General features: G+C 39.1%; 1 protein-coding gene across 1 annotated transcript in view; it reads right to left on the bottom strand.

The window, feature by feature from the left end:
• The window catches only part of KCNG2 (potassium voltage-gated channel modifier subfamily G member 2), a 94998-nt gene extending 71188 nt beyond the window's left edge, over positions 1-23810 (bottom strand). Inside the window, exon 1 of the mRNA XM_044683487.1 lies at positions 23064-23810. Within this exon, the coding sequence (XP_044539422.1) occupies positions 23064-23810 (747 nt within the window). The remainder of the gene's footprint in view (positions 1-23063) is intronic.
• Positions 23811-27873: the final 4063 nt, after the last annotated feature.

Genomic DNA, 27873 nt, shown 5'->3' with positions numbered 1-27873 from the left:
TGCCCCTTAACTCTGCCTCTACTTTTGTCAGGCTCATACATAACTATTTTCAGACTAGTTCTCTCAAGACAATAATAACTGACCACTAGATGATCCCCATGTTCTAAGTTAGACTAAGGAAATGGGAAGCTTGTTATAAATGCTCTAAACTGTTTTTTTAATTTTAAGCTCTAAGGCAGTGTGTTTTGCACCATTCCATCTATGTCTTTCATTTCGCCATCACCATCATTTTTGAATATTCTACTTTCCCCGGAGAGCTTTGCCTGTGACAAAGAAAACAATTCTACAAAACCAAACAACATTCAGTTGTATGTGACAACTGATGCAACATCCCACACTCATAATATCCAATAAAATAAAAGGAGAGAGGTTGCTAAATGCACCAATCTGAAGTCAGATAAGGCTAAACACTGTATATTCACTTTTCACTCTGATATCTCTATCTGCATGTCCCATCTCCTTCTGTAGGTAAAAGGTCTGTCTTAACTGCACTGCATCTGTTTCTTTGAGGTGTTGTTGGCTATAAGAAAGTCACTGATGCAGGGCTCTGTAGCACCGTGGCCATTGACACTACTACATAAGCAGTGCCAGCAGGCATATCCCCAGTTATATTTTATATATATATATATATATATATATATATATATATATATATATATATATATATATATCCCCAGTCCTTTACTCTTACATCTGTTAGCCATCACAGAAGTGTGAATCATCTCATGGGTCATCACTGATGCTAATAAATACTACAGAAAATGGACTATCAGCACAATCATTGTAGGTAAGCAGAGATTAAGAAAAAGGCCATGACCTTGGAAGAGTAGCAAATGAGCTCCATCCATTGCCAATTATTTGCCAGTGAGTTATTATCCATTGTTTCCCTGAGTATAGACTGTTATAGTGCAATTATCTGAGCATACAGCTGGGTTCAGAGTACTTTCTTGCATTTAAAAGTCACTATTTCCTCTTTGGTAAAAGTTTCATATGTTGAAAGCCAGGAGTTTTGGTCCCTGGCTCAGAACAGGAATTTGTCATCTGAGTTCCTTGGAAAGTATAGTACTCTACTGTGGGATCCCACCAATCCAGATGTGCTATTAGGTCAAGGGTTCTTGACTTAGACACAGATTCATGCTGGGAAAAGGTCACCTAGCCCTCAACCTAGTCTAGTTGGCTTGGGAACAGAAATAGAGAACAAACTATGTCACGATTCTCTTCTGCCATATTGGAACAAGACCAACGATCACTAGGCGTGTGTTTTCTTCTTTTCATTCTCCTCCCCAGCTGTCCCATGTCCCAACTAGAAACCATTCAGGATGGCAGGATGATGGGATATTAGAAAACCTCATCCCTACCAGGGGCACCTTTTCCCTTCTGGCCTTCCCTTTATACTATGAGCTTCCCAGAACCCATTTTAATTACTTGACTACTCACAATGATAATATGAAAATAACCAATTATAGTTCTTCAAATGAGACAGAGGGCCACCAGACCTTGCCATCTGAACTGCCACTGCCTTCTAAACTTCTAAGGCACCATGCCTCGGTATGAACTTAATATAAAATTCCCCCCTTATTATGTTTGAAAACCCATCTTTGATCATTATCAGCCCTACCCTTTGACTACCTGTCCTGCTGGCATCCTGGAATTTGGAAGGAGGCAGGCAGAAGTCCCTGAGTGATGGGTAGTACGGCAAAAAGTGAGGGCTCAGACCTGGAATGAGGTTAAGCCTGTCCAACAAGAGAGTCCCAGGAGGAGTGGTGAAAACTGGCTTTAGAGGAGAAGGGGAACAAGAAGCTTTCTCCCTCTTCTCTGGAGCATTTAACATTTGGCACAAACTGACTTATCTCACAGCCAGCTCTGCTTGAGGGAGGAGCTGATACAGCTCAGTTTTTAAGGGACTAAGAATTAGGGCAGATAGGTGACCTCTCTCTCTCTCTCTCTCTCTCTCTCTCACACACACACACACACACACTTACATTTATTAATAATTATAAATGAATATGTCATCTCCAGAGAATTTTAATCAAAACACCTCTATACCCTGAAGATCCCTGACACTTTCATCTGACTTACTGGCAGAATCTGTGGGGCCCTGGGCCTTGAAGCCATGTACTTTTCCTTAATCCCTGAAAGTAAAATTTCTTCCATGTGTTGTCTCCCTCAATTAGAGTGTGAGCTCTTTGGGAGCAGAGACTATCTAGCTTCCCCCTTCTCCACCCCACCCACTGGTATTCCCAGCACAGTGCTTGGCACTTAACACATGTAGGACGAACACACATTGGTCATAGAATCATAGATGCAAAGTTGGAAGGGATTCTCAGAGGCCATCTAGTCCAATTCTCTCATTTTACAGATGAGGAGATTAAATTAAGAGGGAATATCCTGCCTAGTATTAGTATAATTAATAATATTAGTATAAATAATTATTTATAATAATAAGTATCATTAGTATTAGTATAAATATTTTATTGTGCATAATAAAATAATTATACTAATACTAGGCAGGATATTCCCTCTTTCTGGGTACTGATTTCCTCATCTATACAATGGGCTACAAAAGGAAAGGGAAGTAGGGGTAGATAGGTGGTTCAGTGGTTTGAGAGTCAGACCCAGAGATGGGAAGTCCTGGGCTCAAATCTGATCTTAGACACTCCCTAACTATGTGATCCTGGGTAAACCACTTAACCTCCATTGCCTGGACCTTACCACTCTTCTGACTTGGAACAAACATACTGTATTGATGTTCAGAGGGAAGGTAAAGGCTTAAAAATAAGGTGGGGGATGTTCAACATGCTCTCCGAGGTCCTATTCAGCCCCAAATTTCCTGATCTGAGTCAAGTCTTATTTTATGTGCTGTGCTGCCTTAACAAATGGGTGATAGCTCACCTTCTTAAAGAATCTAGTATAATTTTTTATGTAGATAATGGCCATTGACACTAATGAGCCTTATCTGGATGAACCCTCTATATGTCACTGAAAGAATAGGGTTCTTAAAAATAGAGAGTAGGAAAGATTCTTGCTGATTCTGGGGAACACCTTCTAGTAACAACAGTGCTGGTTATGTTAACTAACAAAGCAACCCCCAAACTACAGGGACTCATTGAGTGATGCCCTGGCCGAGGTGGCCAGAAAGAAAGACAACCAGTCAGGGCTTTGCTCTTGTCTAAGTTCAGCACTGACTCAAAAATTGCCAGCATTTCTGCCTCTAGCTTCTCACACATTGCAGAAGTGTTTCTAATGAATTCTGCAGTTGAAATCCATGCTATGAAATCTATAGCTAATTTCTGCTGGTCTTGACTTAATCATGAGAATTTTTAAAATAATCAATTCAGATAGCTAGTCAAAATCCCATCTAAATGTAAAAGTGGTGATTTTGAACAACAAACCCAAACCCCACCTCACAGTACTGCAATGAAGACAAACTGTTCTCTGAGAGGCTGGCAAACACACACACACACACACACACACACACACACACACACACACACACACACACACACAAAATCTGTTCCCATTACCAGTCAGAATATAGGCAGGTATTCAACAATTTTTTGTGACATTGCTGTCTCCAAGCAACATAGCAACAACTACCAGATAAAAAGAATAAATTAGTTATTTGTTGAAATAAAAATATCTGTCCATCTCTCTCCTAATAGTTCTCAAGTACCTCTCACCACGGCATCAAAGAGTTCAAGAATGAAGTTGTAGCTATAAAATGTTCATTCTGGATCAACCTGTCCTCCTCTGGAAATAAACATTTCAGCTCTGCCTGGGAGTTTACTGAGAATACCAAGAGCCCTTTAAGGCATCAATAATGCACAGTTTTATTGGCATTAACTTTTAATTGCATTAGTCACCATTTTGAAACAAAAACAAATGTTCTCTTCCAGAATATTCCCTGAAAATTAGGCTGCACTGGTGAATAAGGTCTTTCACTGGCACTTCCTTTGCCATCTGCCTGCCTGGGTACCTCTGTCTCACCCCAATCCTTTCAGCTTTCTTTTTTTTATATAATTAAGCATTTATTGTATATAGTATTTGCTCTTTTTTATTTTTTTTAAACCCTTAATTTCTGTGTATTGGCTCATAGGTGGAAGAGTGGTAAGGGTGGGCAATGGGGGGTCAAGTGACTTGCCCAGGGTCACACAGCTGGGAAGTGTCTGAGGCCGGTTTTGAACCTAGGACCTCCTGTCTCTAGGCCTGGCTCTCAATCCACTGAGCTACCCAGCTGCCCCTTTCAGCTTTCTTTTATGTATTCTCTCCTCCATTAGAATGTAAACTCAAGCTTTGGACCTGGAGTCAGGAAGAACTAAGTCAAAATCCAGTGACTGATACTTATTAGCTCAATGACCTTGGATCAGTCTTCTAAACTTTACCTTAATTTCCTTATCTGCAAAATGGTCATAAAGATAGCACCTATCTCCCAGGGTTGTGGTGGGAATAAAATGAGATAATAATTATGAAGTACTCAACATAGTACCTGGCATATAGTAAGCCCTAGAGAGATGTCGTCGTTGTCATAATCATCATCATCGGCAAAGGCTTTCTTTCTGTCTACTTGTATTTGCATTCCTCATGCTTAGCACAGTGCCTGGCACATAGAAAGTATGCCTAATAGATTAGTCTTTTTTTTTTTTTGGTCATGCCATGTCATGAAGACTCTGCTTGTGGTTTTCTTGGCAAAGATACTGGAGTTGTTGTGTTGTTTTTTTCTTTTTCTTTTTTTTTTTTGGTCATTCCTTCTCTAACTCATTTTAATAGACAAGGAAACTAAGGCAGACAGGGTTATGTGACTTTCCCAGGGTCACACAGCTTAGAAGTGTCTGAGGGCAAATCTGAACTCAGGAAGATGAGTCTTCTTGACTCCAGGCCTGGCACTCTAATCACTGTGTCCCCAACTACCCTACTTAATAAATGCTAGTTGACAAACTGGCAAGGTAACAACGTCCATGCCTCTGCCTTCATTCATATCTCTACGGTTACTTATGTGATATTTTATCATCAAATTTGTGGTGGGGAAGGTGGGGTGAGATAGGTGAATATATCCTTCCTTTGTCCTCTCAAACTCACTGCAAACTCAAATGGGAGATAGTGTTGTTTAGTAGAAACTGGATTTTGGCTCAATAGTTCCCATGAGACCTTGGCAAATCACTTAAACTCACTTCTACTCTGAGGTCTCAGTATCCTCAATTGTAAAACGAAGGGGCTGGACTAGATGGTCTTTCCATCTCTATTTCTGTGATTTTATGGAGTCTTAGAAGTTCATGGGAATTCCACTTATGTCGATACAAGATGGCTCCTGCATCTCCTTTTGCATGGCAGCTTAGTATTAGCTGAGTCTTCAGGTCTAGTGAGTAACAAGGCAACCTTTTCTCCATTTTTATCCTTGATGACATTAAATAATTGCTCCATAGTTTGTTGGGCAAAACTTTTATTTTTCCATAAATGAAGAAAGGGAAGATGGAGGAAAATACTGTAAGAACCAGCCTACAGTGGCAGATGGGCTAGAATGTTGGCCTTGGATTCAGGAAGATTTACCAGCAGTATGACCCTGGGCAAATCACTTACCCACTTTCTGCCTCAGTTTCCTCATCTGTGAAATGGAAATAATAGCATCATCTTCCTTCTTAGGGTTGTTATGTGATTCATACAAGAATTTTTGTCAAGCCCTTTGTTAACTCTAAAGGGCTCTTATTTATTTTGCATTTTTAGCATTTATATAGCAGTTTTTTATTCTTTAAGGTTTTGCTAGCATTTATATTTTAAAGTTTACAAAGTTCTTTATATATGTTATTCCATTTTATTTTCACAACAATATTGGGAGGCAGGTGCTATTATTATTCCCAATTTACAGATGAGGAAACTGCAGCAAAGAGAAATTAAATGACTTATTTGGACTAATGCCTAGTAAACTTATGAACTTGAACTCAGGGCTTTTTTTTTTAAACCCTTACCTTCCACCTTAGAATCAATACTATGTATTGGTTCCAAGGCAGAAGACTAGTAAGGGCTAGGCAATGGGGGCTAAGTTACTTGCCCAGGGTCACACAGTTAGGAAGATCTCAATCCTGGGTTCATATCTGGCCTCAGACACTTCCTAACTGTGTGACCCTGGGCAAGTAATCCACTGAGCCATCTAGCTGCCCACTTGCCCTTTTTTTTTCTTTTAACTCAGGTCTTTCTGACTCTCCCTGACTCTAAGTGTTGCCTGTCGTATGTTAGCTGAGTTGATAATGTATGGGAGACTATGAAATATTGGGTAATAGCATCAGGAGAACACTGGACTTGGAACCAGCAGAGAACAGTTTACATTGTAATGATGGCGCTTATTAGATGATTTTGATTGAATCAACTCTCAGTTTCTACTTAGGGCAGCTAGGTGGTACAGCAGATTGAACACCAGAGGTTTGGAATCATGAAGACTCATCTTCATGACTTCAAATCTGGCCTCAGACACTTACTAGTTGTGTGATCCTGGGTAAATCACTTAACCCTGTTTGCCTCAATTTCGTCATCTGTAAAATGATCTGGAGAAGGAAATGGCAAACAACTTTATTATCATTGTCAAGAAAACTCTAAATGAAGTGATAAAGAGTTAGACATGACAAAAATAACTAAATAACAATAGCAGTGAGTTTCTACTTCTCTTTTGCAGAATGAAGATAATGATAGGGCATCCTCTCACCTTCCATTAATTTCTATTCAGGAATGTCCTCATGATGTGGCAATGACTCTGGGTTCCCAAAGGTCATGCCCATTGCAGCACAACCTCTGGTATATGCTACCCCAAACTGAGAGAGCTTCCCTTATGGTCCTATCGAAGGACTCTGTGTCCATGGTAGGAGAACCAACCTGGTTAAAGTTCAGAAAAGGTTCAATGCCAAAAAATTGCCCACCATAAAAATTATGAATATTTTGGGTCACAGAAATTCTTGGAAAGAATTTACAAAGGTATGAAATAAATAGAATAGTCACCTTAATGAATTCATAGACTTTTTTTTTTAAGCACTGAAGTATCTCTCATGGGATTGCCACTAGGCTCAAATATAAAAGTATTAGGCAGCACATCACAGTAATGAGAGACTTTATCTTAGAGACTGGAGACTTGAATGTGAGTTCTGTCTGTTAACTGGGGGTATTTAAAATAGAATATAGCATAACTGTCGATATTTGAATTATAATAATGTAGAATAAGATTGTCAAGAATCCCTGCAAAGTTCATCCATTGAAGCCCATGGCTTCCATTCTAGAAGTTCTGGTCTTCCTGATGAGATTAATTGAACAGATCATGCCCAACCATACATTCTAATGATTCTGATATCCTAGGATGAATAGCTGATATGCAAATGAACATTTGGAGCTGATAGACATAGGCGCTTCTAATCCCTTTTCCTCCTTGGATATCCTCAGCTCTTCAAGAACTGATGCCAAACCCATGACCCCATTACTACTTACAGTTTTAATTTTTAAAATCCCTGCTCACAGCCTCCTCAATGGACGACTTCTCTTTCTGGGAGGGTCTTAGCCCCACGTGTATGCATAACTTTTCTTTCTCAAGAAGCCTCTCTGATTGTAAGACAAATTCAACTCCAACATAATTTTCTAAGCCAACATATCTCTGATACATAGTCATTGTGTGACCGTGGGCATATCAGTCAAACTTGGTATCCCAGGTTAGGCAATGCAGGTATGTTGCTGATCTTTATTGATGAAAGGAGTTTCTACACATGGAATTCTGTCCACTAATGAAATGATGAGGTCAGACTAAAACAGGTAATAGGTTAATCCTTTGCTTATTCAGGTCCCACCTTGGAAAGATGGGACTAAACTATAAGTTGCACCACTCATCATAAGGGGATCAAAATATTTTAGTCCTAGTGTCTCTCAGGCTGCAGAAGCAGTGGGTGGCCTTCCGTGACAGATTCAAGAATACTTTATTGTAGCAATAAAACCCCCAGACTGGCCTGAGATGGAAGTATTTGTTATTTCTAGATGTATTTGATAGAGTAGCTGTTGACAGAAGGAAAATGAAGGCTTGTGGTACACCTTGCAAATCCATAAAGCAGCTTCGTTTTATTCTTGTCTTCATCTCTCAGTGAGTCACATGTGCTTGAGAATAGCAAGGGCTTTTGTTACTAAAGTACTTTATCTCTTTCTGCTGCTTCTTCCCCAAATAAAATCATAATCCTTCCCCTGTGATGTTATGATCATGTTCCATGGCCCACTCTGATGTCACCAATTCAAGGTTATGACTTTTGGTTAAATGCTCTTATCCCACAATATAGCAGGCATGAGAAGAGAATCCTCATGGGAAAAGTTCTTAGTTCCATTCTGTGGTTTGGAGTTATAAACAGAAAAAGAAAATTATAGAAAAGCCCCCAAACCAATGCTATTCTATAAGAACAACATTTCACATTTCCATAGACCCAGAAGGAGCTGGGAACACTTCATCAATTAAAGACATGCAAATCAAAATGGGCAGGTGTTGTGCCCAAAACCAGGCAACACAGCCAACTCTCTCTTCTTCTGTCACGCTCCTAGCTCTGGCACTCTGATCGTGCCGCCTTTCATTAATTCTTCCATTCAGAACCTGGCTCCTGTTTCTAGGGCACCAAATAACAGGCATCCTACAGAGTGGTTGGTGTCCTTTATGTATACTCTATTCAACTGGTACTCAGCCACTTAACATTGCCAGATTTAGCCTGATGAGAGTTTTTTTTTGTTTGTTTTTGTTTTTTGATGGGGTGGGGAATGTTTCTCAGTGAAGGCTATGCAGTTTAACTCTCTACCCTTAATGGTGCCATGTCTAAGACATCAGGAAATGGGAAAACCCAATCTGTCCACATTGATTGGGGCTGTTTGTGCCAGTATGTTCAAACTGATTAATAATAACATAGGCAAACCTAGAAATGAGTCAATAATTTTAAAATGGTGAAGCCACTTAAGTTTGTGTTATAATGGCTTAAGGCAACCTCACAACTCTAAGCTAGGATGAGAAGGTGAATCCTAGGAGTAAAGTTCCATGGGGAGGGAGGGGAAGGGAGCTTCATTTTAGTGTATTGTGCAACATCATTCCACTAACAAGGACTAGGAGATAGTTTTGTTATCACTATGTTAAAAATGTAGCTACATTAATTGCATTTCTGTAATCTATAGGTAAGTGGTACTCAACTAACTTGTGAAAATGGATGGCAAAGAGCAACAAACTGTTTCTGCAGAATATTCTGGATGCTCTACCAAGATAGACTTAGGGTTCTCCCTGAGAAATACCTTCCCTGTTTCTGTGCCTTTTACCATAAGACCGGTACATTGTGGCTATCATAGAGTCAAATGATTCTGAGCAAGAAGGTGTGTAATTATCCTAAAAGTCCAAGGTCTTAAGTCTTTTTAAAGCAGTGATTCCCAAAGTGGGTGCCACCACCCCCTGGTGGGTGCTGCAGCGATCCAGGGAGGCGGCGATGGCCACAGGTGCATTTATCTTTCCTATTAATTGCTATTAAAATTTAAAAACAATTAATTTCCAGGGACTATAAGTAATTTTTTTTTCTGGAAAGGGGGCGGTAGGCCAAAAAAGTTTGGGAACCACTGTTTTAAAGTAATTTTAGGAAAAGATATTCTCCAACACCCTGGACCAGGAAAGCAGATTTTTTGGAGAAGATGCTGTAAGGATGCTTGCAGAAATCAAACATTATATCAGGAGATCTGGAATGAATTTGGGGAAATAATGAACTGAATGAGGGGGTGAGGGGGTTGAGCCTGCCATTTATTCTGATTGTAAACACTAATGCTGATGGGGAGTGCCCCTTAAGCTATTTTTTGTCAATCTGCCTATCAATCATATTTATTTTCTTTCTCTTTTTATTTTCAAAAATTATTGTAATTCCATCCATGAAATATATAATATCTTTTCTATATTTATACCCCTTAGTGAAAAAATCCTAAAAGTATAGACACCATTTGTGGAATGATTTATTGGGGAGACCGACATGTTAATCTGGAAAAACAAGAAGGGGGAGACAACATGCTGGTCTCACAGAAAATCAAAGGGGAAGGTTGTGTGACGTAAAATACTTCTATCCCTTGGCAACATTATCCCAACAATGAAACTTATGTGTCTCACAGAGTAACATCATATCTAACGGCTTTTAACCTGGGCAGGAAGGCCAGTTCCTCTCTTGGTTTCCTTACCAGCCATGGGACTGATGTTTTTCTTTCTGTGCTGCTCCCTTATCCTGGCTCTTGATTTATGGTGAGCCTCACCTCCTTGGCCTGGTCTTAACCAGCCAAATAGAGAATCAGTTATAGTAAGGCTGAAATCAATCAATCCATATCTCTCTCTCTCTCTCTCTCTCTCTCTCTCTCTCTGTCTTTGTCTGTCTGTCTGTCTCCCTTCCTCTCTCTCCACTAATAAATGCTTATAACTCTGGTGCTGAGCCTCCAGTCTCATTTTTTATTTGCTACAAAGGATTACAAGGACACAGAACTAGAGCCAGAAGAGATTTTAGAGAACATCTAAGTCAATCTTTCATATTACAAATGAGGAAAGTGAGGCATAGAGAGATAAAATAACTATTTAAAAGTCATGCAGGTAGAAAGTAGAGGTTAGACTGATGTCCTCTTTCTATTGTACTACACTGCTTCTCTACTATTTCTCTGTCTCCTAATTATGCCACCAAACACTCCCTTCAAGCAATTCACAAATATTAATCGCTCATAGTGAGTAGAGTACTGTGATTTACACAGAATGGCTCAGAGCCTAAAAATATTGATGCCAACCATATATACATAACAAAAACAAGAATTTTCAACAAATTGTTTTTTGTCCTCACCTTCCATATTATTTTCATAGGAGACCAAAGAATGTCAGGAAAAACTGAAGCACCTCAGTCACAGAACCTCAGAAACAGAAGAACTTCAGACACAGAATCTCAAAAATTGAAGAACTTCAGACGTCATAAGGAGATTAAATGGGAGGTACAAGGCATTTCTGACCCCAAGTCAAATAATTGTCTACCACAATAGAGATTTAGTCCTAGATAGAGAAGTTTAAGATCAGAGAAGCACTGCTTGAGAAACATTATTTTCTTCATGAGTCTAGTAGGGAGCAGGCTAGATAAGAAGGGTTCAATGCTTTTGGCATAAGGCATTGATGGAACTACAAAGACAAAAATGTGCGTTGCTCTCCCATAAAGGTGTCCTGGCTATGTACATAACCATATATGCTCCTCGACCCACTTCCCCTAGGTGTGTCAGCTCTTTCCACTGGAGCTTTTTGTGTTTGTTTGAGAGTATGGGGGGGGGAAGATATTCTGTTTCTACTTTCCTTGCAATTTTTTAATATATTTAAATCTATTTTATTAAATGCCTTTACTTTGAGCTAAATGTGGCTTTTGACTGACTAGTAAATATTTTGGTGGGGTCTTATAATCTATGGTTTTGAACATACGTAGACTCATGGAATACCTTGAACATGAGATGGTTTTTCTGAGGGCCCCATATGAGAGGGAGGCAGTCTGGGCACTAACATTTAGATGAGGACGGGCCACTGACCTGAAATAGCCTCAGTTATGTAAGGTCCTTCTCTCTAGGCTCCAGACAAGGCAATGAAAGAGAATTGATGAGTTAAATGACAGCCCTGCTTGGCCTCTAGTAGACAGGGAAGCTGGCTTTGATTCAAGTGAAATTCATCTTTGGAACTCTTCACAGAATCTCAGAGTTGGAAGATACTGCAGAGGTCATGAAGTCCAACTGGCACCCGAACTTGTATCTCTTTTATGATGTCCAAAAAAGTTGGCATCCAGCCTTTACTTGAAGAACTCCTGTGATGAGGAATATATTGCCCCTGATGGAACCCATCCCATTTGGGGGGAAGCTTTTCTTTCCATCTAGTTTAAATATATCTCTTTGCAACTTCCACACATTGTTCATAAAGCAATTAATACAAAGTACTAGTACAAAATAGGGGAGCTAGTGTGCCACAGTGGTTAGAGCACTGGGCCTGGAATTAGGAAGATCTAAGTTCAAATCTCTCAGAAACTCATTGGCTGTGTGACCTTGGGCAAGTCACTTAACTGTTTGCCTCAGCTTCCTCATCTGTAAAGTGATTTGGAGAAGGAAATGGCAATGTCTTTGCCAAGAAAACCCCAAAAAGAGTCAGTCATGACTGAACAACAAAAGTACATAGTAAATGCTACATTGATTGTTATTATTATCCAAGCAGAAAAAAAAATCGAATCTTTCTTGTCCATGATGATCCTCCAAATACCCGAAGACAGCTATGACTGCACCCTCCAAATTTTTTCTTCTCCAGACTAAACATACCCAGTTATTTCACCTGATCCTCATACAGCATATTCTGAAGAATCTTCACTATCCTACTCCCTCTGCCCTGGATTCTAGTTCATAATTGTCCCTCCTAAAATGTGGTACCTCAAACAGTATCTCAAATATGATTGGATCAAGGAAGAGAAAAGTAGGACCTATCACCCTATTCTTGAACACTAAACCTCTCTTATTATATCTTAAGAATGCATTTACTCCTTTTGGCCACACATATCACAATTGACTCATACTGAGCTTGTAGTCTACTAAAAACTCCAGATCTTTTTCAAATGAGCTTCTGTTTAGCCATATGTTCCCCAACTTATATTGTTAAATTGATTTTTTTTAGAATCCGAATATGACTTTACATTTATCCCTGTTAAATTATATTTTGGTAGATTCTAACCAATATCATCTCTATTGGTATCTTTTGAGATTCTCTTGTATCCTGGCACCCATTCTCTCAGTTATCCAAATAGTCTATTACAGGAGGCTCCCGCTGGCACATATAATCTCTGCAATTACCACAGCTACTTAAGTGGAGGACCAGTACTACCCTCATGGGTGCTTTTGATTATCCAAAACCACACCTGAATTAAATAAAAATACCTTATCTTCTACTTGAGTTTGTCCTTCCCTCGAGTTACCTTGCAGTTCCCAAATATCCCTACTTCCCCCAACCTTCTAAAACCATAACAGTCCCATCCCTTTAGTATAGGGCGTTTGTGTTATCTAAACAAAAAAGTGAATCCCTAAGTTATGTTATATGAAACCACTTTCACTTTTAGCGTGTGTGTGTGTGTGTGTGTGTGTGTGTGTGTGTGTGTGAGAGAGAGAGAGAGAGAGAGAGAGAGAGAGAGAGAGAGAGAGAGAGAGGCAGACAGACAGACAGACAGACAGAGGTAGAGAGAGAGAGACAGAGACAGAGACAGAGACAGAGAGACAGAGAGACAGAGAGAGACAGAGACAGAGGACAGAGACAGAGAGAGAGAGACAGACAGACAGAAAGACAGAGAGACACAGAGAGAGACAGACAGAGACAGAGACAGAGACAGAAAAGAAATGGTGAGAGGCAGCTAGTTGGCTCGGTGGATTGAGAGCCAGGCCCAGAGAAGGGAGATACTGGGTTCAAATGTGACCCTATATTCTTCCTAATTGTGTGATCCTGGGCAAGTTACTTACCCCACCATCATCTAGCTATTACCACTCTTCTGCCTTGGAACCAATACACAGTATGGATTCTAAGATGGAAAGTAAGGGTTAAAAATTTTTTAATAAAAAAAAAGGATGGTGAGTAGGAAAGAAGCATTATGACATATGGACTTAGCCTCCTTCTTCTAACTGAGATAAGAAGAGGTCAAGTAGTTTTCCTTATTAAGCCCTTCAAAGACCCCTCTCACTGTCACCTGGCAAGCAAAAGAGAAAATGAGAATTTATAGTCCTTAATTCCCACCTCCCTCCAGGAAAGTCATGGCTCTTCTGCCTGCTCAACCAGTTCCCTGAATGGGAGTTGAATCAAGGACTACCCCATTTTCTGTTTTCAATAAAAGGAGTCCAAATACCACATCAGAGAGGAAGCTTACTTCCCTTTGTTAAGTCAAGCATGCCATAGGACCCTGGGACTCACCAACCATTACAACTCTATGGGGCTTTATTAGCCAGGGGATTCTGAAACATTTCTGTTGTGGTTATTTTCTGCTGAAGACACAGGAATGAATGGATGCTTGGATCCCCCTGGACAAAGACTGGAGAAGTCAAGCAGACTTTAAAGATGATTTCTGTTCTGCCTGATTTTTCTCATCTCAGCTCCCTAGCTGACCACAGAAATTTTTGATATTGCTATATAAGACAAAAGTAATTTTTCTGAACTATTTGCCATTTCTCCTAATAACCCTGAAGCACAAACAATTATTATATTTTAGTGTGTATCAGATGAACTTTTTTTATGATAGGGCCAGAATTTCCCTGATACAAATTCCTTCCTCCTCAACCCAGAACCAACATCGGTTTGGCTCAGGACAGTGCTACTCCTGAGACTTGATTGATCCCAGCTTCCTTGATGCAGCTTCCTCATCAGTTAGGACAATAAAAAGTCCTAGCCACATGGAATCTGTGTCTCTCAAACATGGTGGATGCCTAAGACTAAACAAGTCACAATATCCTGATGATGTACTAACCAGATGGATACAAAAGAAACCACATGCAGAGGAGCTAAGTGCCAATGTGTCCTTGTTGCATAATCTTGTTGAATCAGGGCAAAGCAAACTCCTTTGTCAAATGTTCAGTGAGTTGTGAGTACCTCATTTCATCCCAACATTGAATCTGAACTAGGAGTGTACTAGCTTTGGATATATTTCTGACACGTCTAAATTCTCAATTGCCCATATGCCTTGTTCTAGGTTCTGAAATCCCCTTATAACAACAACAATAATATCATTTATATAGGTCTAGTGTATAAAGTGTGTTATGTTACATATGGCATCTTTTTTCATCCTTGCAACAACTCTGGCAGATAGATGCTATTATTATCTCCATTTTACAGATGAAGAAATTGAGACACAATCAGGTTGAATTACTTGCCCATAGTCACACAGTGACCAAGTGTCTGGGGCTGTATTTGAACCTGGGTCTTCCTGACTTCAGATTGGGGAATCAATGAAGATTTTTGAGCAGAGGAATGCCATAAAATAATCTTTTCATTAAGAAAAATAACTTTGGTATCTAAGAAAGGAATAATTAGAGTGATTAAATAATAATGAAACTAGAAAAAATTGAGAATCTATCTATTAAAATCATCCAACCTGATAGGAATGATGGTTTGCACTAGGACGTTGACAGTGAACATAAACAGGAAAAGACAGGAAAGTTCATAGTGTCATATGATTTTCAAGTTAGGGCTGTAAGGAATATTGGAGGTCATCTATCCAAATCCCTCATTTTGGAGATGAGGAAAAGGTGGAAAAAATTTTGTGTTCATGAGCCACTTCATTTTTTTTTGTGGGGGACTTAGAATTTGGCATATTCCCTCAATGACCTGAACCAATCACCTCTCAATTATAAGATAACACCTCTGATTGAACTTGAGCAAATTATTTAAGCAATTTCGATCAAAATGAGAAAATAAGAATGAGAGTGTTTTTTTCACATAGGGAAGAAGATTTAAGCATTATTTATGATAACAGTATATAATTTTTAAAAAGTTATAATAAGAGTCTTTACTCAAGGTAGGTAGATTATAATTTGTGTGTAATTAAAATCTATGATCCCAGAAAAACTATGATCCCCAGCAAAACTACAATTCCCAGAACCCCATTCACTTCCTGCTGCTACATGCTGATGTAGACAGGATATAAATTGGGTGGAGGTCCATCTCTCTGTCTCTCTTGTCTTCCTGCTGCGGCTTTGGCAAAGTGGGTTTTTTGAGCAGGTAGAAAAATTTAGTCATGTCGTTCTATTTTGTCAGTTAATAAACTTCATAAAATGTAATACTTGAAATATTGGACATTAATCTTAATCATACATCTGGAAAGACACAGAGAAGCATAGTACTAGGATTTCCCCAGTATATAGTATTTTAATTTTTTTTAAACCCTTACCTTTCATCTTGGAATCAATATTATGTATTGGTTCCAAGGCAGAAGAGTGGTAAGAACTAGGCAATGGGGGTGAAGTGACTTGCCCAGGGTTACACAGCTAGGAAGTATCTGAGGCCAGATTTGAACATAGGACCTCCTGTCTCTAGACCTGGCTCTCAATTCACTGAGCCACCAGCTGCCCCCTATAGTATTTTAATTTTAAAGCATTTCACTTTCTTTTTTTTCTTCAGGAGATAGTCAATGAGTTTATACTTTGCATGGAAAACTAAAACATGCATGAAGAATGAGAATATTGGTGAAAGTAACCCTGATTTCTCAAAGGCAAATTCTGGTAGGTCTTACCACTTCAATATTCCTTGAAGTGTTTGAAATACTTTTTGAAATAATATAGCCATGGGGGCAATGGGAGAACTGGATGCAACCCAAGCCACTCAATATTCCATCTTAAGTATCTCTCTGCTAAGTGTTTCCTATTTTAAAAGCTAAAGAAGTTAATTTTCTCCTCTCTATATTATGTTTCTTAAAATCCCCTAAGCATATTTTTTAAATTAACTGTTCTTATGAGCCATGTTTTTGTTTTGTGAGGAGAGAAGCAATAAAGTGGATATCATTTAGTTTAAAAAGATGAGGGCAATGTTTATATGCAAATTCTATTGAGTTAGGTCCTGCTACTGAGTAGGAAGTAATACGTCATTTTCCCAGGGTGAATGAACCCCTTCAAGGCACTCTAGCAATCTAGCAGGATTCATCTTCTCTCTCTATTCATGATTTAGAGTGCAAAAGGAGCTCTGAGATCATTTGGTTCAGCCACCTAATTTTATAGATAAGGAAATAGGGGCTTAGAGACTTTTAAGCAATTCACCTAAAGTCACCAACTTGATAAATGGCAGAGCCAAGATTGCAAATCAGGCTTAAAAGGTAAGATGACTCCAATAATATATCTAGCAATCTTTCCATTACACTGTGTTATCACTCTTTAATTCATGCTTACCATCCAAATAATATTTTCCTTGGAATATCCTCCTCAGATCACCATTTTACAGATGAATAAATAGAGGCTTAGTCAAGTAATTAACAATGACTTGATCTCTGGTCATATTACAGAGATAGGACTAGAACTCATGATAAGGAGGAATGGAATTTGATTTGTTAAGGCACATCTGAAGAAACTCGTGACAAAAGAACTGCTGAGGTATATTCATGAAAGTATATGCATCTAGTTCAAAGGTACCTGAGAGATCATTTAGTCCAACCTATTTTTTTTAAGTGAGAAAACTGATGGACAGAGGTTAAATGACTTTCCTGAGGTCACATAGCCTGTAACAGAAGCCATATTTAACTCAGTTCCTTTGACTCAAAAGCCAATGCTCTGTACTTATAGTTTGCTAGGACCTACCAGAGAGAGACATAGTCTTCAAGAACCCAGAGTCGCTTCTATGCCTGGATGAGCCCCAACAGAACAATTTTAGAAGAGGCAGCAATACCAAAGGCCAAAGGAGTTGAAGAAAGGAACTTCCAATGGAATTCTATCAGGTCAGGCCAGACCCAGCACCTCTGGGAGGGAAGTGATACATTCTACTAGTATTAGTTTCTACTCTGTGCAATGTACTATTAGGCAAATGAGGGAGACCTTAAAATAAATAAGATGATCTCCCAATAAGGACAGACTTCCACTGCTCCAGTCCAAGAAATAACTCCTGAGAGCCCTCTCACTCTACATTTACTCCATAGGCCCACTACTTTGTCAAGGAAGAAAGAAAAAGGATAACTATGATTTCTGATCTTCACTTTGCTCATTGCATCTCGTTATGCACGTGCCTAAATGAACCAAGCTGCCACTGGGTAAGACTTTGATGGGAGAAACTTTCATGTCAAATTAAAGAAAAAGACAGAAAGAAACTGGGTCTCCAAGAAGCCTTTCTTTTTAGAAAGGAGTAGTTTTATGCATCAACATCATTAGCTGGAGCAGCAAAAGTTACATTGCTCCAATTGTCTCACTAAGTGAGGATAATGATCTTTCTCTCCATGCTTTTCTGCCTTGGCTCACAAAAATAACAATCAATACAGATGCTGCAAAGATGAAAGCAAACTATTACTAGTTACAGAGTGTCAAAAGAGGGAAATTTTTTTTTGGTAACTACATTAAGGCAATTCTAATTGTTAAGAAAAAGCATCTTCCCCCTTCTTTTAAATCCTTAAAAAAACAATTGGGGAGGCTTAATTAGGATGTCAGCTTTAATGTGGATACAAATTAAGGAGCTCCATTAGTGCTTGTCACTGTTCAAGACACATGAACTTCAGACAGACTTCTTCTAAGGAGCCTGTCACATGCCATCCAGCTCCAGTGACTCACTGTGAAAGCCAAGTAGCTGGCAGCAAAGCAGCACTGTTTTAAAAAAGTCAAAAAGTGGTTTAATTGTTTAGCTAGTTATTTTTTTAATGGACTGAATCTAGAAAATATTTAAGTCTTATAGTTTATGAGGTGTCAAGTTCAAATGAAAAAGAAACACAAAGGAAAACAAAATACTAAAAGGTTATAAGAGCTTCCCTCCTCCCATCTTCTACCTGTAAAAGGGTTTTATAAATGTAAAATCTATTTCCTTTAGTTGCTAAAGAAAAGAAGTTTGGAGCATCAACCTAAATTATTCTTTATATGGCCAGATTGACTTTAGAAAATAAATCTACAACTACCTTCATAAAAAATTCACAAGCTTAATTCATGTGCACAACCTTTGACATAAGTATATTGCCACTAGTTCTGTAATCCAAATAAGATTTAAAAAAAAAGGAAAATTAGTCAAATGAACAAAATTATTCTGGGCTGTTCTTTTTGTGGCTGCAAAGAATTGGGAACTAAGAGGGTGCCCATCAATTATGGAATGGCGGAATGAGTTATAGCATATGAATGCGATGGGACATAATTGTGCTAAAAGGAAGGATGAAAGGGATGGTTTCAGAGAAACTTGGGAAGATTTTATGAACTGATTCATAGTGAAGTAAGCAGAACCAGGAAAAGAATCATATAATCACAGTACTTTAAAGATAGCCAACTTTGAAAGACTTAAGAACTATGATCAACATAATGACCAACTATAATCTCAGAGGACTCATGATGCTACCCACCTCCAGACAGAAAGCTCCTGGACTTGGTACAGGTTGAGGCATATATGTTTAGGTGTGTACATACACACACATACACACACACAAAAACACACTTGTTCAGTCATTTCAGTTGTGTTCAACTTTTTGTGATCCCATTTGGGGTTTTCTTGGCAAAGATACTGGGAAGTATTGCCATTTTCTTTTCTAGCTCATTTTATATATGAGGAAACTGAGGTAAACAGGGTTAAGTGACTTGCCCAGGGTAACAAAGCTGGGAAATATCTGAGGCCATATTTGAACTCAGGTCTTCCTGACCCCAGGCCCAATGCTTTATCCACTGCACCACTTAACTACTCTATACAACACACACACACACACACACACACACACACACACACACACACACACATATATATATAAAACTATATATGCATACAGAATATATTTTACAGTATATAGGCATGTGCATAAATTAATTTACATACATAGATTATATATATTTAACACATACATGCACACATAAAATATGGGTACAAACTAATATATAATAATGGATATTTAAGTGTATATATACATATTTTACATATACACACATCATATACATAGCTGTATTATATATACATGCATGTATATGTGCATGTATATGATGATTTGGTAATATGTTTTGCTTGACCATTTGTGTTTGTTTTTTATTTCTTCTCAATGTGGGGAGAGGGAAGTGGTGAGAGAGAAAGAATGTGGATGGGAAAATAAAATTGAATTTGAAAAAGATAAATATACGGGCATCTAGGTAGCTTAGTTGATAGAGAGCCAGACCTGGTGTCAGGAGAGCCTGAGTTCAGATCTTGCTTTAGACACTTCCTAGTTGTGTGACACTGGGCAAGCCATTAACCTTCATTGTCTAGCCCTTACCATTCTTTTGCTTGGAACTAATATTTAGTATTAATTCTAAGATAGAAGATAAGGGTAAAAAAGCAGTAAATTTAATACCTCCTCCCATTTCTTCCAATTAGAATGTTAGCTCCCTGAGGGTGAAGACTATCTTGCCTGCTTGTACTTGTATGCCTAGTGCTTAGCACAGTGTTTGGCACATAATATGCTTTCAATAAATGATTTTTGATGAAAAGAAAAAGTAAACATTAAAAAAATCCATTGATTTCCCTACAAATCTTTTATAGTCTGCCACTCTTGAAGAAGGATTGTTTTTCAATGGCAGATCAGACTTCAGTAGAAAGAGCTCTGGCTATAAGCAGAATTTTGCCTCATTACCACTTTTCCAACCTTGGGAGTATGAAAATAAACTCAAGAGATTCTCTTGGTCCTTCTGAACTCTAATGAGTTAAGGAATTTTGAAGAATAATCACCATAAGCGTTACCTTGGAGGTGATGACCACAGGTTGCTAACAGATGGCTATATGTACAGAGAATGAAAGAAATGTTTAGAAAAGCTGTTCTTGGGGTAGCTTGGTTTTAAAAAAAGCAAGCTAGTTGAAATGCTGTAGGCATCACTTGTCCCCAAATATTCATGTTGAAATGTCCACTAGGTTGGAAGAGACTTCTACAATCAATCAATGAATTTTTTATTAAATGCCCACTATATGCCGGGCATTGCTACTCTCTGAGAATACAAATGGGAGATATTCCGTGCTCTCTAGCAGCCTACATTCTGGGGGTAAGGGTAGGGAGATGGACACATAACCCATTCATTATAACTCAATACAAAATATCTACAAAATAAACACAATGATTTTGCATGGAGGTTCACTAACAATTTGGGGAATCAGGAAAGGCTTGTTGAAGGAAGGAATTGAGCTGGGTCTTAAAAGGACTCAGAGTGAGGCAGCTTGGTGATTCAGTGGATTGAGAGCCAGACCCAGAGATGGGAGGTCCTGAGTTTGAATTTGACCTCAGACACTTCCTAGCTGTGTGACCCTGGCTAAATCACTTAATCCCCATTGCCTTGCCCTTATCTGCTCTTCTCCCTCGGAGTCAATACACCGTATTCATTCCAAGACAGATGGGTCGGGTTTATTTTATTTTTTTAATGGACTTAGAGGTTCCAAGAAGCAAAAGTGAAAAGGGAGGGAATCCTTAACACATGGATTAACTAAGTGAGTGAAAGAGAAAAGGTATTTGCACCAGAGCAATGAACTGCTAAAAGATAAGGGAAAATTCAGAAGTAGTTATTCACAAGAGTGACTATTATAGAGAAAGAAAGATGCTTTATGAATTTTTTGATGTTTTATGCTATAAACTTTGAATTTATAAAATTACAGGGAAAAGTAGAGATTCATGGGGCGGAGTGAGAAGTATGGAAGAACCAAAAGATGGAACTGACTCACACTATATGTGGGCAGGGCAGCTGGTGAAGCAGTGGCTAGAGTGCCAGCCCTGGAATCAGGAAGACCTAAATTCAAATCCAGCTTCAGATTCTTAAAAGCTGTATGACCTTGGACTTCATGTAACCTTGTTTGCTTCAGTTTCCTCAAGTGTAAAATGAGCTAGAGAAGGAAATGACAAATCATTCCGGTATCTCTGCCAAGAAAATCCCAAAAGGAGTCATAAAAAGTTGGGCATGATTGAAACAACTCAACAACAACATATGTTGGCAACTAGAAGGTGATGAGAGGATTTAGAGTTCTGGTGCTTAATAGTAAGATATACTCAGGAAAGGCCCATAAGACCTGGACTTCTTTGTGCACTAGGCAGCCTCAGCTACTTTTTAGGACTTCTATGTAAATAAGGGGTCAAAGGAATTAATGTACTACTTAGAAAATTCAAATATGGGAAGTGTCTTTTTAGCAGAAGAATCAGAAACTTGGACTCAGTCAATGCTTGTGGAAACGGTAGTTCAGTAATCAGGTACCCAGACAATGAAGGAGGCCAAACCAATTTCTTAAAATTTAAATTAAAGTGCAAATCACAGCCAGAGCCGAAGCCTTCTCACTTACAATATCTTTGACTGAGGCTGTTCCAAGAGGATGCAAGAACACGCTATTTTCCATCGGCTTATCTATCTGTTCTCTAATAATGATTTGGTTTTTGGGTTCTACGAGACTGATTGCATGTCATAAATTGCTGCCATTTTAAGGGCTTTGGCAGAGTTGCTGGGTCCTTGTTCTCTTGTGATAAATGTATTAAAGTCATCCAAGCAGTAACACCTGTGTTTCCCCAGTTATTGGTGAAATACTCAGTGCCAGAGATACCTAGAGTAAGGGCAAAATGGGGTGAGGAGAAAGGGGAAAAGGAGGTACCTATTTAACTCATAGCCCTTGCCCCTTGAAACCCAAGTTCATGTGCTAATTGGCTGGTACCGTGTGAAATATACTCTCACACATACATCTCCCCCACCCCTACCCCAGCCCCTCTCCAGGTGGAACTAAATTGGAAGATGATGTCTGTCTTCTTGAAGAAGAAAGGAAGCAGCTAGAACTCCATGATTTGGAGAAGAATGGGTTTAGATCTAAATCTGGATATATTTATAGCTTCTTGAGAATCAGGATCTTTTCTCCTTCAAGTTATTAAATAAAATAAATTAAATAAAATAAAAGGTGAGACCTCTGGAGTATATGGGAGGGAAGGGAAAGGAAGTAGGATTGTTTAGTGCCTACTCTGTACTAGGCACTGTCATGATTGCTTTACAAATATTATCTAATTTGACCCTGAACAACAGCATTGGGAGGAGGTGCTATTTAATGATCCTTATTTTATAATTGAGGAGCCTGAGTCAGACAGAGGTTAGGTGATTTGCCCCAGGTAACACAGCTAGCTAGTGTCTGAGGGGGGATTTGAACTCAGGTCTTCCTGGGCCCAGTACCACCTAGCAATAATGAAGACTATAATTACTCAAAATTATAGTTATTACATGTTAGAGCCATGAATAGCACTTGTCAACCAACAAAGTGGTATAAATTTATGTATGCAAAGTATACATAAACACACACACGTCCATCACTGAACTCTACAGATATCACTGTGTGGTACAGCTCCCAGGAAACCTAAAGTACCAAGTTCAAAGCTGCACGTGGGGACACTCACCCGATCTTCCTCAGCTCGTATGTCCGGCATGGTGCTCATGCAGAGGCTGACCGCCGTGATGGCCACGAAGGAGACGGAGATGCAGGCAAACATCTTCCCTGGAATCCCAGAGTGAGGATTTTCTACCATGTCCCTGAGCTGTCTCATGCACTGAGCCAGCCGACTGCCCTCCTGGAAGGCACAAGGCGGAGGAGACTCATTCACTATCAGTTCAGTCTCGTAGAACTGGGCTTCGGCCGCCTCTTCTTCCTTCTGCCGAAGTCTCCTAAGGCAGCACCACTCGAGGCACTCCTCCTCAATCCCCCAGTAAGCCAGCTCATCCTGGAAGGAGAGGGCACACATCTCTCGAAGGAGCCGCAGCTTCCCTGCAGTAAGGAAATTCATAATGGTCTTGAAGGCACAAGGGTTTCGGTCGAAGAAGAATTCATTGCTGCTGACATCGTAGTCATCACAGACACTCATGATCTCATCGTGGTTGTGACAGGACTTCAGTCGCTCTAGCCGGGTCAGAGGACAGTTCTCTAGGGTAGTCCAAGGGAGTCTATACTTGATGCCACCCACGTTGATGATGACATGGCGGGGCCAGTCCTCACAGTAAGTGGGGCAACAGGAGTCTTCTCCGGGATGCAAGAGCCTGGCTTTCTTGTAGAATAAGCCCTTCTTAGCCTGCACCTTGCAAAGCTTCTCGAAGCCATTGTAAGAGTAGGGGGTGAAGTTGGGGTCGGGGTTCCCAGAGAGCAGAGCCATTTCCTGATACATTGGTTGTGATCATGGAGGTGTCCAGCCCTAGATCCAGAAAAGAACTTTGTAGGCACCAGAGTCTGCAAAAAAAAACACAAAACAAAACAAACACCACACACACACAGTGCACTATTAGCGTAATGAAAAAAGATGAAAACATTTGCTTTGTAAATTATTCCTCTCTTTTCCCCTTGCCTCCCAACAAGTAGATATTCATAGTTTGGAGGAAAGATGAATGTCCTAGGGACAATAGTGTTATCAGTTCTCTTTTTACCCCTTTATTAAAGTTATTCAATCACAATAGACAAGCCACTTTATATCTCTAGGCAGCCTAGGTGTCATCCTGGGGTAGGAGACTGGTGGTGACAATATATACATATTTTAAATGACTTGCCCAGGGTCACACAATTAGTAAATACCTGAGGCTGAATTTGAACCCAAGTCTTCCTGACTCTAGACTCTAGCCACTGTACCATCTAGCCCCTCTCACTTTTAGGGAGGAGAAGATAATGGATTTGTGTCCTAAGAAGTTATGAGGAGAACTCCTGTACTGATCTCACCTCTTTGAGAACAGCTTGAAATAAATTTTTTACACACTGTGTAACGATTGCATCTTTTCCATTTTCTTATTGTAACTTTCTAGGAAAATTGGATATCATCTTTATCCTTATAGATCTTTGAAGGAGAAACCTAGACATTAGGTCTATGAACAATGAGTGTGTTTACTCTAGTGAGACCAAAGACTTAGGGAAGTGATGCCTTTTAGAGACCAAGTGTCCAAAATGCAATGCTTATGCTGCATGTGAACTCCCTACCTTACTCCAGACAGGGGAGGAAGGAAGTGCTCCCTTTGGGCTGCCGACAGAGGGGTAGGTGATTGGAGAAATGTCCCTAGGCATGTATGGAGAGAGGGAAAGGAGCAGCCTCCTCCCCCCCTCAGGCACATGTGCCATAGATTTGCCAAAGTGGACTTAAGGTCTTTGGAACAGTTTGCAAGTAGAATATTTCCTGGAGGCAGGAAAACCTGAGTTCAAATACCTTCTCAGATTATGTGATCAGGGTCAAGTCACTTTAGCTCTTTTTGCCTCAATATCTCCAACCATAAAATACAGATAATAATAGTATCTTATCTCTCAAGATTGCTGTGAGAATCAAATGAAATAATATTTGTAAAGTGCTTAGCACAGTACCTGGCTCATAGTAGGTGCTATATAAATACTTCCCCTTTCCTCCCACCTTAGTTTCCTAACCTATTGGAGAGGTAGACTGAGTAAAATAAGATCCCTCCTAGTTCCAATATTTTATGATTCTAAATTTCTAGCTCCCTAATTTGATGGGATAAAAATAAATAATATAAAACTCTCATCTTGGCTAGGCAATTTAACTCCATCAAACTTCCTACTAGAGCCACTTAGGCTGGATAATTTAACTTCATTTCACTGTTTCCTTTCTCCTTAGGGTTACAGGAAGAACCAAGAAGTCAACAGTGGCACTAGTCCATAAATAGTAAGCGTAGATAATCTACAAACTAGGAAATTCTATAGCTTAGTGAAAAATTTCTCAAGGTCTACTAAAATGATTCCAAGCACTAAAAAGAGCAAGAAATTTCTTCAGAAGCTCACCCTCTTTTTAGCATTTGGGGTAATTGTTTCAAGGCAAGAAAATTTAAATTTACTTGGGGCAAAGACTACTTTTTAAAACTACAAAGTATCTTAAAAATGACATTCTGGAAAGTATTTCCTATGCTTTGGGTAACAGTCAAATGTGCTCTGTGATCTTGGAGAAGTCACTTTATCTTTGCCTCAATTTCTTCAACTGTAAAATAGGGATAATAATAGCATCTCCCTTCACAGGATGGTTGTGAGAATCAAATGCTAGTAATGTCTATAATTCATAATTTATATATATAATATAATTTATAATTCAGAATTGTAGAGAGTCCCTGACTACCTGATAAAATTGTGGCATTGAAGGAGGATAACTATAAACACATATGTATATGTATGTAAACACCATTAGTTCTAGAAAAATAAATTCAGAAAGACATTCGAATCAGTTCCTAAAAGGAACACTGTTGCTAATATGAATGACTGTTCCTGATGAATTTTTCCTGATGTCTGTACGACTTTTGTGATACCTGTGCTGATGGACAGGTGCCCACCCATGACTCAGAGAGAAAGATCTGGAATGATACAAGCTTCAGTGGTGCTCAGACACCACCCACTTGCTAAGATTATGGGACATCTGGCGCTTTAACTATGGGCTGCTTCTTCAGGAGTAGCTGTCTGTGAAAAGGTAAGGCTTGGAATGGATTTCTTAGGATACATTTTACTGAACTAACTTCATTTTATTTTAGGAAATAAATGAGAGACACAAAAGGGAGAAATACTATGTTTATCTTTAATGAATGTATACTTCTAGCACACTCAGCGCAGATCTCAGACTTGTTAAATACTTTTAGCTTAGTCAACACACTTTAAAAAGGCTGTTTCGGATGACATGTTAATGAGACTAATTCACTCTGGTGCAGTTCGGAATCTTCCCATTTTAACTTTTATAGCCAGGGAATAAACATAACAGGCTAATTTGCTAGTGCTGAAACATTCTCTTTTAGTACACCATGTCTCCACTTTGGAAATGATGTCACTGATACAAAGCTATGGCAGCTTATCAGCAATATCATGTGATAAGGCTGTTAGTTCTTCCCTGCCCACTGCTGTGGTTTGTCCTTCCAAGGTAGTAGAAAAGCGATTTAACTTGTCTGCTCCTAATTTATTTCCCAGCGCAATCCTCTAGAAATAATTTCCTCCTCTTCAACTAAACCTGGTCCAACAAATGAATGCCACTAGGATTTCATTGGCATCATTAATGTTCTGTTGTTGGAGCCATGAACAGGTCCAACTATTCTGGAAAGTTACTTGGAAGTATGCCCCTAAAATAAAATGTATGGCGCTGATCCCAAAATGCTACCACTAGGTCTATAGTCCCAAAGAGATCAAAGAAAGAAGAAAAGGATCTCTACATACAAAATTATTTAGGGCACTCTTTTTTGGAGAGGCAAAGAATGGAAACTAAGGGAGTACGTTCTACTGGGGGAAAAATTATGGTATATGAACATAATGAAATACTACTGAGTTATAAGGAATGGAAAAAAAAGAAGATTTTAAAGAAACCTGGAAAGATTTGATACAGAGTGAAGTGAGTAGAACCAGGAGAAGAATTTATCTGACATCAATAACTTTATAAAGAAAGATTTAAACTCTGGATCTGGATCTGGATCTGATTAACCATGATTTTAGAGGACTGATGAGAAAATATGCTACCTACTGCCTCCTGATAGGGAGGTGAAGGACACAAGATGTAAAGATGAGACATACATTTTTGGACATGGCCAATGTGGGAATTTGTTTTTACTTGACAATGCATATCTGTTCCATGGATTTTCTTTTTCTTTTTTTCTCCAGTAGGTAAGAATGGGGACAGAAAATAAATACTTGATTTAAAAAAATTTTTTTTAAGTTGCATTAGTATATAGGCTTCAGAGATTTAGCAGTAATGAGAAAGACGAAAAGAAATGGACAAATGGGTTACTATCTCAAATCTGAAAATTCGTAGCCTGATGAAAATGTCACAAACCACACAGCCATATGCATTAGAGACAACATGGTGTCCTGTCTAGGCAGTTGGCTTGGGAGTCCAGAAGACACAGGTGTTCAAGCCTGATTCCCTTCTGTGACTATAGGCAAGTTATGTAACTTTTCAGGCAACTTTCTAAGCCTATAAGGTATAGATGAATGCTGTGGTGATACACATACACACACACACCCCATTTCTATGTATTTATGTATGCATGTATGCAGGCAGGCATGTATCAGAGGAGAGAATTTCTACCCTGGAATTCCCCCTAAATCACAAGTCTGGACCAACACACACACACACACACACACACACACAGAGGACACTTTAAAGGAAATGGTGAAGGACTTACCCCATGATATTTTAAGATATATAATAAAATGACAAAAATCAAATTATATTTTACAGGCAGAAAAAGTGCCCAGTGAAACAG

This window comes from Gracilinanus agilis, chromosome 1 (genome assembly GCF_016433145.1).
Source record: "Gracilinanus agilis isolate LMUSP501 chromosome 1, AgileGrace, whole genome shotgun sequence".
Classification (NCBI taxonomy): Eukaryota; Metazoa; Chordata; class Mammalia; order Didelphimorphia; family Didelphidae; genus Gracilinanus; species Gracilinanus agilis.
Note: the sequence above shows the minus strand (reverse complement) of the source record. Positions and strands in the feature narration are given on the sequence as shown.